Source organism: Chironomus tepperi, unplaced genomic scaffold (assembly GCF_022539635.2).
Source record: "Chironomus tepperi strain 1889 unplaced genomic scaffold, CSIRO-AGI_Ctep_v1 contig_221, whole genome shotgun sequence".
In the NCBI taxonomy this organism is placed as follows: domain Eukaryota; kingdom Metazoa; phylum Arthropoda; class Insecta; order Diptera; family Chironomidae; genus Chironomus; species Chironomus tepperi.
Genome location: NW_027226343.1, coordinates 275788 through 296459, shown reverse-complemented (window position 1 = coordinate 296459; position 20672 = coordinate 275788). Strand labels below are relative to the sequence as shown.

The 20672-nt window shown below is 30.7% G+C and overlaps 1 protein-coding gene across 4 annotated transcripts in view; it reads left to right on the top strand.

Moving 5' to 3' along the window:
• The first annotated feature begins 31 nt into the window (after positions 1 to 31).
• tay (tay bridge) overlaps positions 32 to 20672 on the top strand; it is a 79812-nt gene continuing 59171 nt past the window's right edge. For 3 of the 4 annotated variants that reach the window (XM_070640724.1, XM_070640723.1, XM_070640722.1), the window contains exons 1-2: positions 32 to 871; positions 18039 to 18233. In XM_070640724.1, the coding sequence (XP_070496825.1) occupies positions 611 to 871; positions 18039 to 18233 (456 nt within the window). In that variant the 5' untranslated portion in view covers positions 32 to 610. The remainder of the gene's footprint in view (positions 872 to 18038; positions 18234 to 20672) is intronic. The other variant, XM_070640725.1, reaches the window with a different exon arrangement.

The window sequence follows — 20672 nt, the reverse complement described above, 5'->3', positions numbered from 1 at the left end:
CTGTGTTATTTTTCGTGTAAATTTATTCATTTTTCTTCTTAAATAACTCAATTCAATTCTGTGAATGTGTACTTAAAAAAAGTGAAAGAAAAAAATCTTCAAAAGGAACCAAAAAAAAAGAAAATTCCTTGTGGTGCGTGAAAATAAAAAAACAGCATCGTCATCTCGCTCACCCACAACACATCATCATCATCATCATTTAGTTCTATACACAGTCGAGTATATGTGTACATTCATCAAGATTATATTCAAAGCAATTTCCTTACAATAGAGGAGAGCATCATCATCACCCACAATATAAGGAATAAAGTTAAAAAGGGAAGTAAAAATTCATCCCCAACAAGACTTCCATCGTCGTCGTCTCACACACATCTCGTCTCAACTTATTCCTCAACTTAATGTAGTAAATAAGGAAATAAAAAAAGTATTAAGTGGATAGGAAAAAAGGAATTTAAAAAAAGTAAAGAGTGTTTTTCTTGTGTATTATAGCTGCATATACATATAATAATCTAGCATAAATATAAATAAAAATATATATAAATATATAAAAGTAAAAATATAAGGAAGATGTGTGGATGGATGAAAGAAGAAGGGGTGAGAAGTCATCATCATGGAAATTGATGTGAAGCAAAGTAAACAGCGAAATAAGAGACGGGAGAGAGCACAACGTATGCAAGCTGAGCGAGATAAAGATGCGGATGGGGTTGGCATTGTCGATGGTGATAGTGCTGATGAAGATTCAAAGAAGCCCATCAGACCACCCCAGAGACGCAAAAAAGCGAATATATTTAAGGAGCCATCTCCAATACTTGAGGAAGATGTTGTAGATGGATTTGCAATTTTATCATTTAAAAGTTATGAGGATTTAGAGGTAAGTGATGCAATTTTGTTGATATTTTGACTATTTTTGATAAACCCGTGTATATGTATTAGTTTGGGGGATCTACAGGTTGAGGTGGGTGCCTCTGTTGGGTATAGGGACCTTTTTATTGCTAAGAAATGTATGTGATACCGGCATTGAGTCCTGTTATTGCATAAATATCAAAATCTGGGATATTAAAAATATGATGGATATTTGCATAAAATTCGTTAATATGCTGTTGTAAGTTATATCTGACCATCAAGTGATGCACGGCTCCATTTATAGCAGCTATTTATAAGCCATACATAGTTGGAGCTCATAAAGATTCTGTAAAGAGCTATAAGTGTGTGAAGCTTTCCAAGAGCAGTTCAAACAGTCAGAACAGAGTCATGCTTGCCTCAGTCTCATTATATAGCTTAAACAAAGCTCTCTTAACACAAAATACTGTTAGACTAAGTCAGGAACTGCGTACAAGACAAGATTCCACATCATCATACCTTTAAAAGCCCCTTTATTGACGCCTAGCCTCAAAAAAGATTCCATTAAACTTTGTTAAAACTCAAACAATTTCAATATTCCTTGCCACCCCTAGAATTCATTATGAAACAAAATCTCATCAAACTTGCATCCACAACCATTCACACCACCTTCACATATATTACATCTATTGTGAAAATTTGTTCACTCGAAAAGTGAAAAAAACGTTTGATGTGGGAAAACTTTATTTCTTTTCATCCTTTTTTCTCACTTCTTCTCTTCTCTTTTTTCTCGTTCTCTGGCATCAAGGACTTGTAGAGTATTTTCATTTACTTACAAAAAAAGAGCAATTTTTACTGACTTTTCAACACCGAGTTGATACATGTTAAAGGAAAATATAGGAGATTTGGCTTGTCTGTCATTACACTTCGTCTTTTTTGTGCCTTCTTCTTCTCCATCTTCGCACTTTTTTTTTGTTATTGTTCAATTTTTTTGATGGGATTCCTAAATTGGAATGGAATGGGAAACGTCAACAACTTTTCCTACTTTTTTTTTGTGTGATTTTCATTCAATCTTTATCAGATTTTTCCTTCTTTTCCCTTTTTTTGGGGGATGAAAATGAGAAATTCAATTTTTTTTTTGTGCTTCTTTTGTTGGAAATGATTGTACGATGAAATTTTGTGTGATGATTTTTCTTATAACAAGATTGTAAAGTTAATTGGAATGGTGAGGCATTGAGCATTTGACTTGTGGATAGGATTTTGAGGATATTTGGACATTTCTTTAGTTTGAACTTTGAGGAATCAGATTTGTAGGGATTGTAACTTAATTTGATCTATTTCTTATCATGACCAAGTCAATAGAAGTCCCTAAAACAGCAATATCCACTGCTACACAATCCCCAAACATATCCTAAGAAAATAAATCATTTATCACCTTTTTTGTCATTAATCTAATAAGTTAAATGACAAGGATAATGAATTGACTCATCAAATATCCATTTCCTTATCAAATATCCTAAATCTCTACCATACAATGCCTGATACTATCTGTAATTATGGACACAGAAATCAAAACACGTGAAATCGATTACAACAAATCAGACAGAAAAGCCCTTCAGAAGCATAAACAATAAAAAAAAAGTTTTTCCTCAAATTTCCCCACAATCGACAAAAAACGTTCCTTGAGTGTTTAGGTGTAAAGGAATGCTACCGAAAATAAATTGGCCTGAATAATTCATTTTTTGGTTTTTGCCTTGAAAAACTTTTTTATTTTGTTCGATTGTCACACGATATGAAAATGAGTTTTCATTAAATGGGCTCATTTTTCTGGAAAATTGTAACCTCAAGCATGAAAAATATTGAAAGTTTCGAAATAGAATTTTATACTTTGTAGCATAAAAAAACTCAAATTTACATGCAGATGACATAAAAATAAAATTCTCGTCATGAAATGAAATTTAATCGGTTGTAAGCGGAATCCCACGGTCTCTTAGCTGCAAATTGATAACAAAATGAACCTTTGTGCTGTCTCGTCATCATTGAATTGTTTATATACAGTTTAGGAACTTCTTGCAACTTTGGTGACTTTTAGAACTTTAAAATTAGGGATAAAATAATGGATTTTCAGCGTTGAGCTTGAATTGCTGATGTAGTTTAATGAATAAGAGTTAGGAATGGGTAGCAGATCCATATTCAGGAGCAATGGGAAGGTTTGAGGTCGAATTCCTTTTTGGAAAATTTCTAACGTCAAGTTAAGGTTTTTCGAGGAAATGATCCAAAAACTTCAACAAAATTTTTAAGGTTTCATACTTAAAAGCACCGACCCTTCGTCCTGTCCTTGACTCTGACTTCACCCCTGATGTGACCCAATTCGAGAATAAGAAGCTCTCCTTCACATGATGTACCTTAACAATCTTACCACATATCCATAAAATATCTACTCAATCAACATAGATTTATATTATATTTATAGAACCTAATTTATATTGATAGCATCACTCAAGGGAGTATTTTGTCATGTCAAGCTTTAAAATTCAGAAATTAAATTCACATTTAATTAATGAACCTCCTTCTTGTTCATTCAATTAATTATCAAATTACATAGCATGTTGTCATCATGAAAACTAATAATGACATTTCAAGTTTAGTTATGCTTTTTTTTGGTGGTCAACTTCCGGTGGATATTGATTCCAAACAAAGAACAAGTAGCTTGATTATTAATTAACTAAACATTCCATAAATATTTAAATTTTGTTAAATTAATCACGTCCTGGTTTTTCTAAAATTTAAGCTGATTTGAACTTCCTTACTGAAATGTCAATTCCTTGAAACTTGTTTAAATTCGACAATTAAGGATCTGGTCATTTAGATAGCATTTAGTCAAAGACATAGCCCCCATAGAAATTGATAATCTATCCCAGACTTCAAAGCCACATAAGTTCCACGTTTGCAGCATGAATAATTAATACATATCATTATATGCTTTATATTTACAAGCACATTACTCATCAACGGACAAGAAAATGTCTCTAATTAATTTTTCACGACAGTGTGGAAAAAAAATTTTCCATTATTTATTTACCAGATATGTTTGTCGAATCCAAACAACTAGTTCTTCTGCTTGAGCAAATAGTCAAAACAAAATCAAGTTTCTATAGCACTTGTTAATTTTTAAGATCATTATCATTTTGGTACTTATACAGCTTAAAAATAAATTGAGAATGGCTATTTATAGATGCGGTAATTTTGCGACAATATGTCTCGTTTATTTAAGTGATTAGATCACAACAAGGTGTTAATGACTGAATTCTTTGAAATTCAATTTTCGCTGATATTTTTAACTCCAAAGATCTATTTTTATATTATTATATGTCACATTTTATGTCACTTGACAGATTGTTTGTCGGCTCAGCTCAATTTAGCTTTAAATAAATTTTTTTAAGTAGTAAACATGAAGCTTTTCTAATTTTTAAGGAATCTTAAAAATCCTTTAAATACCAAATGACCCAATTATGGCGAATAAATTAATATTTTTACTGTCATGCTTGACGGGGAACAATTCCAGTTGAAATCATATTGGTAAATGTTGGGTAAATGTCTATAAAATGGGGATACAAATTGAACACATTTTTAGTCTGTTTTTTAAGCTCAAGCTGAAGATATTTAGGGAATTTAATGAAATTGAAGATTAAAAAGTTTAAAATTTATAAGAAACAGTTTTATCAAAAGGTAGGCAGGTGTTACAAATAGGGATGAACTGTCGTTTAATTTATTTCCTTTGCTGGGGTGCACGTGGGTCGATGGCCGCGGGAAGAGAATATCTGAAGCCCGCTCTATCCTTCGAAAACTTCTGCTTTTTCAGGGATGAATTGTAGGTTTAAAAGGGATGAATTGCAAGTATTTTTTGGAATGTTAAGTGACATTATAAATTCTCTGAGTGAAACAGGGTGGGATTGGACGAGCATTTTTCTATCCAATGAGTCCAAGACGATTAATCAATTCAAAATCTGCCAGACACCAGACCAGTGTGACTCCAACTTGTGCTATTCAGGCTAAATCCGCTAACAAACGAAAGAATAATAAATTTTTGATTAATTAACAAATTTAATTCATAATAACAAACTTAATATTTTTGGAACTTACCATAAAATGTCAAGTTTATAATTAGACAGAATGTCGACTAATTGCAACCAGTTCAACTAAATAATTCAAAAATTCAATTCATTCACAATTGTTCCTAAATATTCGATCGATCCTTAATTCAATCCCAAATTACATTTCAAATTATTAACAAATTTTCAAGCACTTAAAAAATAATTAAAGGAACATTTTAAGCCACAAAAAGAAAAACTTCCTTTCATAATTTATTGATTCCTTTTACAACCTTACCTTACATCCAAAAAAGACATGACATTCTAGAAATAAACTTCAGGTTAATTATGAAAAACAAATATTACGTCGGAAAAAAAAGATAAAAAAATTTAATTTATGCCATGATAAGAATATTTTTTTTTACTGCCAATAGACTCTTCATGTTTATTGATTTAATAACCCACAATCATTATAAATACCAAACATTAAGTCATAAAAAATTTAATTATTTCAAGGCTCTTTACACATCAAGGATATTTCAATATGAAATCTTGGCATTTATCCTTATTATGTACGACTTGAGTTGAATGAATTTTTAAGCAGCTTTAATGGTGATTATGTAAATTGAAGTTGTCACTTTGACATTTTTAAAAAAAAAACTTTTAAATCTCTTTTTTTTGTGCTGCTAAATGCTCTTAATGAGCTTTTTAGATTGAAAATGACATTTTAAAATTTTGATACGATTTCAATTTCGGTACTGTCAAGTCTCTAAAATGTCAAATTAGATAATTCGATTGTTAACGAATGGAAATAATTGCATTAAAGGATTTTAGGATTTTTTTTGAAATGTCTGGATATGTTTTGATTTCAATTGTATCAACATTGAGGGTAGTTGATGTTGATATATGTGAATAATGGGGAGGACTTTTGGAAATTGGAGTGATTTTTTGGATGAGATGAAGTCCTCAATGCATCTAGAGTTGCTAGACAGGCTGTCATTACTCAGTTACAAACATAAGATACATATTATGACTGCTTACTTGCTTCACTGGCCGTAAAGATCAATTTTTATCCATAACCTACCTCAGATGGCTCCTAAAAATGATTCTATAGCTGGCATCCGTCTCTCAATTTCCAATACCAAGAACAATACTGTCTCTATCGACATCTTCCTTCCAAAATTTCTCTGAACAAATTATGAGTCATAAAAACCAAGCATATAGGTGATTTTGTGTAGCTGAGTAATTACACAAAGCTTTAAATCATCATTACACTCCAAGCTTAATTCCCAATTTAGTATTTGAAATGATAAGATAAAAGCCAACGAATTCCTCCTTTTAGTATGCCCAATTATTTGAAAATTGATGCATTGACTAAAAGCCAGTAACTTAACCTCACAAATCCACATTCTAAAGTCTAGACTCCAGCTCAGAATTGAAACCTAATCTAAATATAGAAATGCACAAGAATTATCTACTTACTTTTGCTTCTATCCAATCCTTATCTGTTGATCTAGATACCAAAATCTCGCAAATCACCAGCATACGTCACATAGCTCTGTGTATATATTTATGGATTTATAAGAAAAGCCAAAAGGGATTAATATTGCGATATTAACTGATATCCTAAAAGATATCTATTCCAATACCAGAAATTAATATCAATATGTGATTAAAACGTTTATTTCATCTTACCTATGGGATTAAAGTTGATTAAGATAACTGAAAAATATGTGTGATATCATTAAGACATGAAAATTGATATTGATATCGATATCGAGGGTCAAATATTTTTGTTGATAAGGTAAAAAGTAGAGAGTTACTAACTTTACTAATTGGAAATTTGATTTTTTTTTGTCTAATGTGAAGCATTTCTATAGAAACCCATTTAGTTGAACAAGATAATGAGGATTTTAATGATTATATTTGTTTATGATTGAAATTAATAGGATTATTATATCAATTTGTTTTTGTCCACGTGTGCTTTATTATGTTTGTAATATAAATCAGATTTTGTTGTGTATTGTTGCTGTTGATGATAGGTCAAACAATAGACAATAATAATTGATGTGTGTGTGCTTTGTTTGCATTCAAAATTGAATCAAAATGGACAATTTATCGCTCAATTGATGTCAGTTAAGTCAATTTGAATCAATAAAATGCGCTGTAATTATCCAAATTATTTTTCTTTTTTTGAAGTTGAACAGCAATTTTCTACCAGGCGTGAATAATTCATCCAATTACTCATCTTACAAGCACAAATTTCGACATGAATTCACTTTTGAACTACTTAATGAACAACTTTTTAATTCTTTTCAATTTAATTAAACTTTTAAAGCATGTCAAATTTTCGAAAAAGATTAAAAAGTCATTTACATGCAAGGAATTCATCAAATAAATCGTATCTGATTCTCAATCAACATCCATCATTTTTAAAATTTCAAATTTATATAAAAAAAAGTAATTTGAAAAAATTTACATAAAGTAACATTTCCTTAAAAATGCCATAAAAGTTTGAGATATAAGTTTCTTTTCTGTAAACTGCCTGAAGGTTTTAGATCGTTGGAAAACGACATCCAATTAAGCTTCAATGGCGCATTTTTATGATCCGGAAATATTTTCTTTGGAATTTTCAAATAAATCAACAGATGCGCTGAAACCGCATAAAGTTAATGGAATTGTTGGGGAGAAGCTTTATGGTGCAAAACAATGTTTGAAAAAAGTTTTTATGTGTGTTGGGATGGTGGAGATGGGGCTGTTGCATTCTTATGGTATATGCTAGAATTTTAGGGTTTGAGGATAAATCAGTATGAATCATTTTTGTCGGATATAATGACTTTATAGTCATTATAGTCATTATAGCAGAAAGAAATCATATTGAACCCCGCATAAACCAGCATTCTTACATCTCATCCCCTCAAACATTCTCAATTACCAGCAAATACTCAATCTCCGACAAAATGAAAAATTCTACCGGCACATGCCTCCCCTTCCTCAATTAACATGTTAAAAACGAGGCAAAAATTTCATTCTTTTCTTCTTATTTTCGCCACTCAAGTTTCTTATATCCTTCACAGTTCCTCTCATTTTCAATTCATTTTTTTCTTTTCCTTCCTTCATTCTTTTTCATTTTTTTTCATGAAATGAGACTTCTATATTTATACACAACAAGAAGTAAGTACTTTACTTACTTTGTGGTGGCTATTATTACAGAAGGAGAGGAAAAAAAGAAGCAAAGAATGAAGAAAAAAAAACTGTATACGTAACAATAAAAAAAGGCAGTTGGGAAAAATAAAATAACCGACAAAACAGACAGAATGAAGAAAAAAAAAATTGGAATAGCAACAAAAAAAAAATTGTAAGCAAATCAGCAACATTTGTAAGGGAATGAAAAAAAATTTATTAAGTCTCCTCTGTCATTCCCGTAAAAATGGCAAAAAAAAAAGTTTTTTTTTTTCATTTCATTTCATTTTTCTGTAAACTTTGCACAAATAAATCTCTGCTGAGTATTTTTTTTTATTTCGGGTGGACTAAACCCGATAGTAAAGTCAAGTTGCGAGGCAATGGATTTTTTTTTGTAACTGTAAAGCCGTTCATTTGCCTCTAACGTCTGTTCGGAATCGAAAATTGAAAGATAATTCTCATATGTATGGCTATGTCTACCTCCTTTTGTATCGTCGGATGATTTGTGGATGTGATTTTAGTTGTGGGATTGGGTTATGGATGTTATTGGGTGGGTGGCTGACTAGGGAAGTCTAAAGGAGACAGATTATAGTCTAACTTAGTTTTTATAGGCTATGTAGCATTCAATAGAGCAATAAGAATCTTAAATTCACTTAGTTATTGAAGTAAATACTTTGAAGTGTCGGCCTTTAGGAATCAAGCTTATGTAAAACTCTGTCTCATGTTTCTGGTCCATCTCAACTCAATTGATACAAATTAAGAAGTCACGGAACTTTAAAGACTCCGCTAAATCTCTTTTTAACACGAAATGGAAGTAGCCTAAATTTTGAAGCAATATTAACGCCCATTTCATCTCCTAAACGTATCGCTTGTGTATCATATTCTGTCATAGTATCCGTGCCATTGCCCTGTATTAGAGCTCGAAGTATATTCGATTTTACATGAAGTCAAGCCGACCCAAGATGAATTATAAATACAAAGTCTGAGTTGATTCGAGCTCTAGTCTATAAATTGATTCAAAACCACAGATTCCATCTTTCCACGACTTCCAAATTGCCTATTCTCCTCAATTGCATCCAAAAAATGCGCCTCACATCACACACAATCCCAACTAATTCCATCATCTAAACGTTCATTACTGCCGTACATTTTTTGTTCTTAAAATGAAAAAAAGAATCGAGTTAAAAAAAGAAGAAACAAAAAAATTCTATAGAAGAGGCTCCAGATGAGGAGATATAATTGCACATCAAATGAATGTTGATGTAAAATAATAAATACATACATAAGGCATATAAACAAAACAATAGATGAGGCTGGCAGAGCGAATGGTAGAAAATAAAGAAACACAAAAAAAAGAGACCACATGTAAGTTGATGTATTGTGGATAGAATAAAAGATGAAAAGAACAGAGAAAAAAAAAATATATAAAAGAGATGAATGCGGTATGTAGTGTAATGTGATGCATGTTACATTCTCGTGTGGTACTTACTTACTACTTACAACCGCTTAAAAGAAGTAATCGACGAGAATAATGCTTTCGACGAACTGACTTCATAATTATTGTTATCATAAGAAATCAAATTTAAATAACGTTATAGACATTGTAGTCAATGGACGTGCTTTGCTTTGCTCATTCCTTTAGAGTGATTTTGATCTGATTTTTTTACTGTTGCATAATATCTCAATGAGCTTGTGTCTGACAATATCATCGCCATCTTGTCGGTGTAAATAATTCAGGCGCTTAAGTTGACCATAAATGTCTTATAAATAACATAATAATTTTCTATTTATCGATTTCATTTATTATAAATTGAATGTAATAATGAAAATTAAACATTAAACATGAGATTAAGTACTTAAAAGAGCACTGTTGATATTCGAATGTAATATAATATTTTTCTTTTTAATACTCAGTCACCGGAGGGGATAATTTGTGATATTGCAGAAACCGATGGAGTAAAATAATGTGAGTGGGAAATGTCTGTAGTCTTGGGAATGTTGGAAACGCTTTTTCTTGTTGTATTTTGATGGAATCTTTATTGAATGGTACACCATGTTCGCTATTGCATTGCTGCATCGCTGTTCTAACTGTCGGATACGAAGTTACCCAGACAGTACCGTGATGGTGCATTTCGATCCATTTTTAGGCGATATATGGTTTGCCGCATTGTATTGCTCGGTATTAATGATTATGATGTCAAAATTGTGAACTATGGATATTGTTCGAGTGTTCTTGATGTTCAGGCTTTCAAAGGGCTCTTGACTCACTTGAAATACTTTTAAATTGGCCTTTGTTGGTCGCAAACTCTTAAGAGCAGTCTGTGATGAACTATCAGGATATTAATCCCTTCTCTAACTCTCTTTAGATGGATACACTAGTTTATGTGAGGATGAGGCATCAATTAGACAAGCTAATCCCTTTTAATTGCAAATATGAGTCATAACTCTCTTATTAGAATAGAACATACCAGAAACTAACCTCTAATTACTAAAGTAGATGAATTATAATCCCTCATCTCTCATTTCTGTTTAATCCTAAACGTAAACTTTCAATAAATCAAGATTTACTCAACAAAATGATTAAACTTGCAAATTTTCCTCCACACAAAGCTCCGACAGTCAGCCTGTGATAATTTAATTATGACTCCTGATTGAAACTTATTCTGCGAAATTTATCAACTTTACTCATCATCGACTCATCACTGAAAATTACATATTGTAAAAATGCTGATGAAAACAAAAAAAGTATAAAAATTAAACGTACACGATGAAAAGAAAGCCGTATCCATGCGAGAAAATGTCTACTGTAATGTAAATGGGAAATTGGGTCATGTCAGCATTATAATTATCAGCCAATTTTTTGTTTAATTAGGAAGTTTATCATGTCGTTGGCACTGTGGATTTGTCATGGTGACTTCTCATTTAAAAAAAAAAAATAATGTTTAAGTCCACAATAGTAATGTTCATTGGAAGAAAGACAAAGGTGCTTAATTTTTTGCACGTTTTCACGTTCCGTAAATTATGGAACAGCGATTTACATACATACATATGGCTTTAGCAAATTTGCGCCTTTAAAATGTTAAACAACAAGAAGAAGTAAATGAATGGGATCTTGTGGTTTAGTCGGAACGTGTATATTTTTGGTCATAAAAATTAATTAAATGTGAATCTTTACTAGCTGAAGATTACAGATGGGATTATAATCAGTATAGATTTTTAATTAAGGAATTTTTTTTGTCGATGACGTACAGTATTGACTAAAATTATCTCCTTAATATTTACGTTATGAGGGGATTTATTGTCGTGAGAATAATTGAATTTTGGAGGCATGAGATTTAATTTTGTGATAAATATTTAAATACTAGGATGATGAGACTCAGCATCATGTGATGTGATGACTTTTGAGAGGATTTTTAACCAAAATTAAGAAGTCACTTGAATTTTGCAGGGGTTTGTGTCTATAGAGAGTCTAGAAGGCTTGATTTAGAACTAGGTTTCGTTCAAATCTGCAGGACTTCAAGCCTTGGATGAATTTTACGATATAACTGAAGCTGTTTTGGCCAAACTCGAATTAGAACAGTTTTAACATTGATTGGAAGATGTAGGGAATGGTAGAAGGAGCTACTAGGTTAAAAAGCTGTCCATAACTTTGCTTGAGGGATGCTCTAGACAGTCTATGTTTTTAGAAAGGTGTGATAACCTTTTTTAATGATCTTATCCATGTTTTCTGTAAGGATTTGAACCCATGTCCATTAAGAAAAGTCAGTGACACTTATCAAGTCTCTTGTTCAATCACTCAATCTACAGACAACTGCTTCTTACCCTAACAAAATCCCTTTACATCCAAATCAATCCTTAATGTCCACTGAAAGACAGACAAATCACAACATCACCAAATTATTTACAAGCAAAACATTATCGAATAACCCAAATAAGCGTAATATCCCAAATCAAACCCCAAAATCGTTACACAGCCTCATAATTAATTCAATTAATATTTCAATTCTTAGCCTTCCGTTCATTTTCGATCAAATTACATGAGATTATTTGTGTAAATGTAACGCAATATATCTACAATCATTTCCTAGTAATTCCTTTATAACCATAACGTACATGCTCGATTTTATGCTTTCATTTCGCATTTTACCCAAACAATATAATCAAATCTGCTTAATAATCTGTTTCATATTATCTCACATTTATCAGATAATAACTCCGCAAAATTGTTGTTGTTCAAAATTCACTTCAATTAATTTTAATAATTTAAAATTGAATCGAGGGAAATGGTATTGAGTGAAGCCAACGAGATGAGATAATATTGTGTATGCTGTATGTAACTACAGCAACTGATATTTCAATCTCATCTTCCTTACTTATTTATTCACTTACTTTATTCCCCAAAAAATCCAAAATATCTGTATGCTGAAGAATTTCTCATCACCGAATGTGGAAGTTAAGTTCTTCTTTTTATTTAGGCTTGGCTTGTCTCGCATTATCCTTTTCACAGTCAATAAGGGAATAATTTTCTTCTCCTTAAATCCTTGTGTAAATTCACTCCTACTTACTTACATTCAATCTGTTTTTTTTCTCCTATTCTATTTTTTTTGTATACCTTCTTAACATTGATGCTGTTCTTCAATAAATTCTACTTCGATTTCTTTTTATTCCTGCGTCTTGCTGTGACGCACGTTATATTGGGTGATGAGATGAGAATCCGTAGGCATTTTGTCGGATATTAATGGAATTTGTGATTCAAATCAGTCAATTATTGTCAATTTTTAAACTGTTTGGGATAGTCCTAAATATACAGCCTCAACAATTTGCTTAAAATCATTTAGTCACTTTGTATTAAAAGATCAAAAAAAGTTTTGACATAAAACAAAGTCTATAGACAAACTTATCTCATGACATCGACATTCATTTCCTTTATTCCAATATCTGAAAACTTCAAAGCGCTCAAATCATCCTTAAAACAACAATATCACACATTTATTTCTTGCTAAATCTGCTTCCATTTCTCTTTTCTTTTTTGTTGCTGCCAATTTCGTAAATGCTGTTGTTATTGTATGTGTACGGTAATATCTGACAGGAGAAAATTGTACACACAAAATGATGTTAAAGAAAAGAGATGGAAAGATATTGATATTATCGCTAGGCTAAAAACCTGAAAATCTCCATATCCGATAACATTATACAATTTTCCATTCCACCCTCAATCGGCTTTTCTTGATGCTTTTTTTTTGCTGCTCTCTATTTCTTCCTTTATTTTATTACATTTTCTTTTTATTTCCCTTTGGGGGGAATTTTGTTAGAATTTCTTCGGTGTCGTAGATTTTTGACTTTGGGGGATATTGGTTCGGAACATTTGGGTTTTTGGTTCGAAAATGGTACTTTTGTTAGCTGTAGTACTTTTGACTTAAGAATCTCTGGATTGGATTAAGAATCTCAAGTTTAACTTAAGAATCTTAAATTAATCTTGAGTCAATATTCAGTCAATCTTGAGTCATTTTTGAGCCAATCTTATTAGAACCTTTCAGCCATAATTTAATCTAGAAGCTCTGTACTCGAGTACGTTGTAAGACTTCATGAGCTGTTTACTCCACCTATTGAACCTAACTAGAATTCATGTACCCAATAATCCACTAAGAAAATCATTCAGATAGCAGAATATCCTTCCCTAGACCTCAAAACTGCACGCAGTGAACAAGCCAGAACGTTTTACGAGCTTCGTAACTATAACGATTAAGTGGAGAATGATCTTCTGAAATTAGACATGGAACTGGAATAGAATCCAGAACCTTTAGCACGTAAATCAAATGCTCTACCATTTAGGCCACTGATGCAGTTTCATCGCTTTTGGCTCTAAATGTAATTTAGCAACATTTGAATATATCTCAATTGGGAATATAACCGAGACAGAACCTTGACAGAGCCTTTTGCATTTATGAATGACTCAAGTAATGCTGAATTCCTCAAGTTTAAGAGTATTTACTAGATTTCAAAAATTCTTTCAAAATTTCCTAAAGTGTTTCAAGACAAATACTCAAAAACATCCTCGAAAATCCACCAAAACAAGAAGCCTCTCAAATGACAATTCCTTAATCTACTACAAAATGTTCCCCCAAGGGCTGTTCTATCTCCCTCTATAGTTGTTTAGTCTTCAATAGAGGAAGAAGATCAAGCAAAAAAAAATTGGAATGAAAAACTTTTTTTTTTTTATATTTTTTACTTCTTCCGTAACGGAAAACGATACGTGATGTTCATGTGGATGAAATGAATTTTTCTTTTTTAGTATTTTTACTTTTTTGTATATTTTTAGTTTTTCTTGCTATATCTTCCTCAATTGCTTCATTTTTTTTTTTGCTCTCCCTCTTTTCTTGTTACTTTATTTCTTTAGTTGTTTACACTGCAAGAATATTGAAAGATTTCTTCATGATGATATTTTGTTTGTTTTACTTATAAGTTGAATGAATGAACGAGAAAAAAGAAAGAAAGAATTTTAATTGAAGGATCGAGTCGGAGTTGGAGGAAGTTGATGCTTGTTGAATTAGTTGATAATTAATATTTACTTTTAAAGTTTGCAAAAACAAGTTCCGTGCTGTAATTATGTTTAGTTTTTTTTTTTGAACAAAAATAGAAATAAATATCGGAATTAGTCGGAAAATTGTTGAAATTCCTTCAACAGAAATAAGCACTTGCCGATATTAACTTTTAATGATCTTGAATACTTCACAGACATTTTCTTATATTTTTAAATAAGGTGCTATAGACAATTCAACATGTCATCACTCGTGAAATCAATAACTGGTTAAGTGGGTTTGACTATTAAGTCATGTTGATGATTAGCTCGTGTCAGTTTTGCATCACTCAAGCTACTTATTACTTTAAGAAAATTTTATGAAGAAAATTGTTTCTTTTTTTTGTGAGAATTACTCGTCAAGCGGATGTCTGCCATGTGCTATAAATCAAAAATTTTTACTGGCTTTTTTTTCTTTTTGGGATCAATAAAATGTATTTTTGGGTATCTAAGTGTGATAATCTGTAAGACGAAGAAGTTTTTGGAGATATTTTGTAGGAATTCTTGAAGGTTTTATAGGAAATGTTTTAAAATTTATAAAAATTGAAGGGAATTTCGACTTGTTTTGATTTTGATGGTTTTTAAGAATGGAATTGAATTAGAATTGGAATTTGTATGAGATAGTCGGGTAGAAGTAGAATGACACATAATTGATGCAAGCTATTCTTAGATACCTCATGAGGCCTCATAAGTGCTATTTACTAACTGAATGTAAAGCTATAGTCATCGTTCTGGCAGCTTATACCCAAGTGCATACCTTGACTATAATGTCTAGTTAATAACTAGACTTACGGTCGACTAATGGCATATTTTATGGATTGAACCGAAGTTTCACTATGGCAACTTGTCCTACGATAAACAGTGGATCAAAAAGGAACTAATTATCATCATTATGTCAAGTTGGCAACTTGGAATCCTTTACATTTAATAGAATTTGTAATTAGGGCACGTCATGTAGTATTGCAAATGTTCGGAACATCTCTGATCACCGTCTAAGTCACAACCTTGTTAAACTGCTAGTAATACCACATAATTAACAATTTAGGAACTACAACCGTACTTCTAAACACTAAAATTCTCAGAAATCATAAAACTTTCCATAATAATCTTAACCATTTAAAAAGTTTAATCTCAAAAACTTGACAGACAACATCACATAACTTCCAATTTCAAACTATTTCAAACTTAACACACAAAACTTTTACATTCATGAACATGATGTATGAAATTTTTTGACTGCAGATTATCGAAAAAAATTCCTTAGAAATTTGAAACTTTCACCTTTAAACTATTAACCTATTATGTAACTACAACATATAATTTTCTATCCTAATTTACTTGAAATTCAAAATCACAATTCCATAATCACTGGCTCATGATTAAAACGTGTTTTCATGAAATTTGATATAAATTCAATTTCACTACCTATAAAAATATTTAAGTATCAATCGATGCAGTTGATCTTTGGATCAAATTACTGAACTTTACTATAGTTGTTGTTGTTGTTTTGCTTCATCAATGGATTTTTATTACTTATTATCCGTTTGTGAGAATTATGTGGTCGTATTACATATGATTTTTGATTACAACACGGAATCGCTTTTGTGTCACAATTTTTTTTTTTACTTTTTTGCAGTGAATATGTACGGTTGATTGATTGATTTATTTCATGCATGAAAGAAATTGAGTCAATGACTTTTTAAGTTTTGCGATTTTCACTTGTTGGCTGATGAATTGAAAGTTAAGTTTTGAGTAGGTTTGAAATGAATATTTTTTTGAATGATTTTCAGATCATTAGCTTTTAAGTTGTAATTTGGGATTTTTTTGTGGGGGGTTTCTTCTTGGTTTCTAATGGATTAGTAAATGGTGTCGATTGTTGGATGTGAACAGTGCTTGTGAACAGATTCTGGTTTGAGTCTCAGGCTTGCATTTCCTGCATTTTAGATGCATGATTGCAGTTTTGTGGTACAATGTATAGTTCGTTTAAGGCTCTTGGTCTGCGTTTGCAAGCCTACAGACATGTTTTAATACTTAGATGCATGTATGCTATGTTTAAGCATGCGGCTAAAGAAGAGTGTATCCTGAGGCTAATTTTAGAAGAACTTAGTGGACAAAAATCGGTTTTACCTAGTTAGGGCAAGTTATTGTCTACTTAATGACAAGTTTTAATGGTTTCTGGACCACTTAGGAGAGACTGTTGCTTAGATAAGCAATTTTAGATTCCAAGAAAATCCGAACGACCAAGTGCCACAAACAGAGATTCATGAATCATATTAAAACACACAACATCCCATATTTGGTCTCAAGCCACAGATATGACCCTCAAAAACCAATTCTCATAATGCTCATGAGAAAAATTCACAATATTTTTTTGTGTCATAAATGTTAATTATTGTGTACGACAAGTTGTAATAAATTAAGATAAACTCTGTGGTTTGTGGTTATTTGATAAACATGAAGCTTTACTTAATAAATATTTTCATTTCCTTTCATCAACTCTGCAATTCAAAATTTATACAAATTAGTAAAAAAAATATTCAAATAAAAATTCAATGAAAAATCTAGTTGAATGGATGCCAATTTTCCTCAAGGATTCACTTTACGAGAAAAAATATTCCATCCATAAGCATATTTTTGAAAAAAATTATTGATATATATTCATAAGAAACCATTTCATAATATGTACCAGACTAGCGTCATTTCAAATATTGATCGTTATTATTTGAATGAAAAAACGGGGATGAAAACTATATTTTTAAAAAGTAAATGACCGTTGAAAATTTTTAAATTCAAAAAATACGTTACAAACAAAAAATCAATATTTATTCAAATTCTGATGCATGTAACTGTTTTCTTTCAAATGAGCAATGATATCAATGATCATTTGAGTCTTAACTTCATGGAATTTCATGAAAAGAACTGATAATTTTTAAAAAATATTTTTCGTTGTTTACATTTATATCAACGGTAAAATATTTTTGAATTTTCGCAATCAATTTCGAATATTTTCGAACTAATTTCGAATTTTTTCGAAATGAAATGACGCAAGTCTGATATGTACATTAAACGTTTTGCTGAATCTTCCTCACATCTTTCGATTTTTTTTTTTTTTTTTTTTTTTTGATAAAGTCAAGCTGAGGAGGAAAATGTGGATCATAAAAATCACATAAAAATTCACATTTATATCTACACACAGTAAAATATACAATAAATAAATATACATATACACACACGGGTTTATTTTATAGAGCAATATTAAATTATATGGATCTAATAAAATTCTTTTTTTTTCCTCTTTTTTCTCTCTTTTTTATGAACGAATCCAAAAAAAATGTAAATATTTACAGTATGCAATTAAATTAGCTAATAAACGTAACGAAAAACGATTATCGGCAATAACAGAATTGACGACTATAATGTTAGAAGATAAGCTACCAAAAATCGATACCGGTCAGATAAAAGATGAACATGGCGATGGACGTGATAGAGAGCGTGAATGGAATTATAAGAATAATAATCATCATATAACACACACAACAAATGTAAGTTTTAATTCAATATCATTTAACATCCTCTTTTCCTTTCTTTTACAGAACCTTTTTTATGCTAGTTTAATGCAATATGTGTTAATAAGATTATGTTACAGTAATAATAATAATGTAAAGAATATTCACTGTCTGACTGACTTATTTCCTATCTCATATAATCTTACTTAATTCCTTTTAACATATATACATGGTTGGTCTGTATTGAGTCGTATATGCCGCGATACTCACGAGACTTACTAAGGATATTGCACTGACAGCGTCTCATTATCTTTATTACTATATTGCCTTTCATTTAAAAGAACTTACTGCATATTATGCATTATTTTATATAATGGAAATGTAGAACTTACATTTATGAATATGACTGAATGTCAGATTGTAATGAAGAGTTGTATTAATCATTTGTGGATATGATATGGTTGGAGAACATTCATGGATTAATTTTCGAGTTCTTATTAATCTCAAATTGAACAAATTGCTGAACAGAGCTTGAAGTCGACTTGAATTGAACATATAGTCAAGTCAAGTTGACTTGAATTCGACATAAATTTGAGTCAAGTTGACTTGAATTCAGGATGGAGCTAAGTAAAGTTGACTTCAGTTGCACATAGAGTCAAGCTAAGTCGACATGAATTCAGAATAGATTCAATTCAAGTCAACTTGAATTTAGCATAGAGTCAACTTGACCCGAGTCGATCATTAAATACAAAATCCGCATCTCCTTAGTGCTTTGCTACTAAACTTATTAACCAAGAACAGTAAAATCTGCAGTAATTTACATTTTAAAACATTTATTTTGCAGTAAAGAGTCTAAAATTTCATCATATCACATAAAATCACACTTAACTTAGTTTAATGGCAACTAATTCCGTGACAAAACTATTAAAATGCTTCATTTGCAAAGTTTAAGTACCAATTTTTTTGCAATTGACAGTTTCTAACAAGGGGTAGACACTTGTGTGACTCTTAGTAACTATGGATTGTTGAGATAGGATTGTGATCGAGACTATTTCGGAATATCTCGATCAATTTCGAATTTTGAGAGTTTATTAAAGTCTAAACTCAAATTGTAGACAGTTTACCCAGTCACATGTTAAAGAGACTTCACAAGTGACATTCTATATGAAATGATAATTAAGAACTCTTTCGGATACACGATTTTCATGGAAATAATTATTTTCAATAAGCGTGAAATACAGAAGCTCTTTCACTCTTTAACTCATTATTACTTCTCATAACAATGTAAATTTAATTATTTATTTAAGAGCCAAAGCTCGAAGTCGACTTGAATTTTGTATGGCCTCCAAAATAATGAATTTCTAGTTCTGCTTAAAGAATTAATTATCAATTTTCAAATTCAAAATTTCAATTTTCTGAATTTTCTTACAATTTTGAATCAAAAACGATTACAATTTTTATGATAATCTTAAGCATCCAAGCCTTAAACCAGCAAAACATTTGATTACATTTTTACCAACCAAACCATAAACATTTCATTTTATTTGAGTCACAATTGCCTTTACTTACTCATATTCTACAAAAAAGTCTAAAAAATTTTTATTGTCACCAAAATCCTTAAGTACTGCTGTAAAAATTGTCTCTCTCGTCATATAAATCCCATTCAAATCATAAAATAACATTCTGCAGATGTTCACTTCTTACCCAAAAAAAACAACATGCGTCTATAATCCATTCAAAACAAAAATTTCCAACTTTTTTCTGTTTTTCTTACTACTAATACCTTTTAATCTCTTCCCTTTAAATACTTATATACGTTATAGCTATAGATGGGTATTAAATACTTGTAAATATTGAGGATTATAACACTGACTGTTTTGTACTTACTTAATATATATTTTTTTTAGTTCTTCTTTCTTTTATTGCCTCCCATTAGTGCTATATTTTATGCTTCCATTTCACTCACTCGCCTTTTTTTTAAATGACACTTCTTGTTGTACTATTATTGTCATTTATTGTTGTTCATTTCTTTTTATGTTTATTTATGCCAAGCGGGGGACTTTAAGGAAATAACCGAAAATTTAATTTTAACTTCTTTTAATTACCTTTGTGGGTTCTTAATTATTTAAATATTTTTGTGTGAAAATTAACACAAAAAATTACTTTGTATTTTTCATCGACACGAGATATTTTTGGTGTGACGGAAGGAGGACATAAAAAATGTGAAATTTAAAAGTCTTTCAACAGATTATTACAAAAATGTCAGATTATAAAAATATCTTTATTTTCTTTCTGTTCGGAATTGATTGAATTTTTTAAATATTTTTCTGTTTCCTCTCTGCGATGATCTTGAAGCTTATTTATGAAAATGATGCTAATTAAACTTATTTAAGAAGGCAATTCTCATGACAAAATTGTTTAAAAAATCGCATTTGTTAAATTCACTTGAAAAATCTTATTTTTATGAATGAAAAG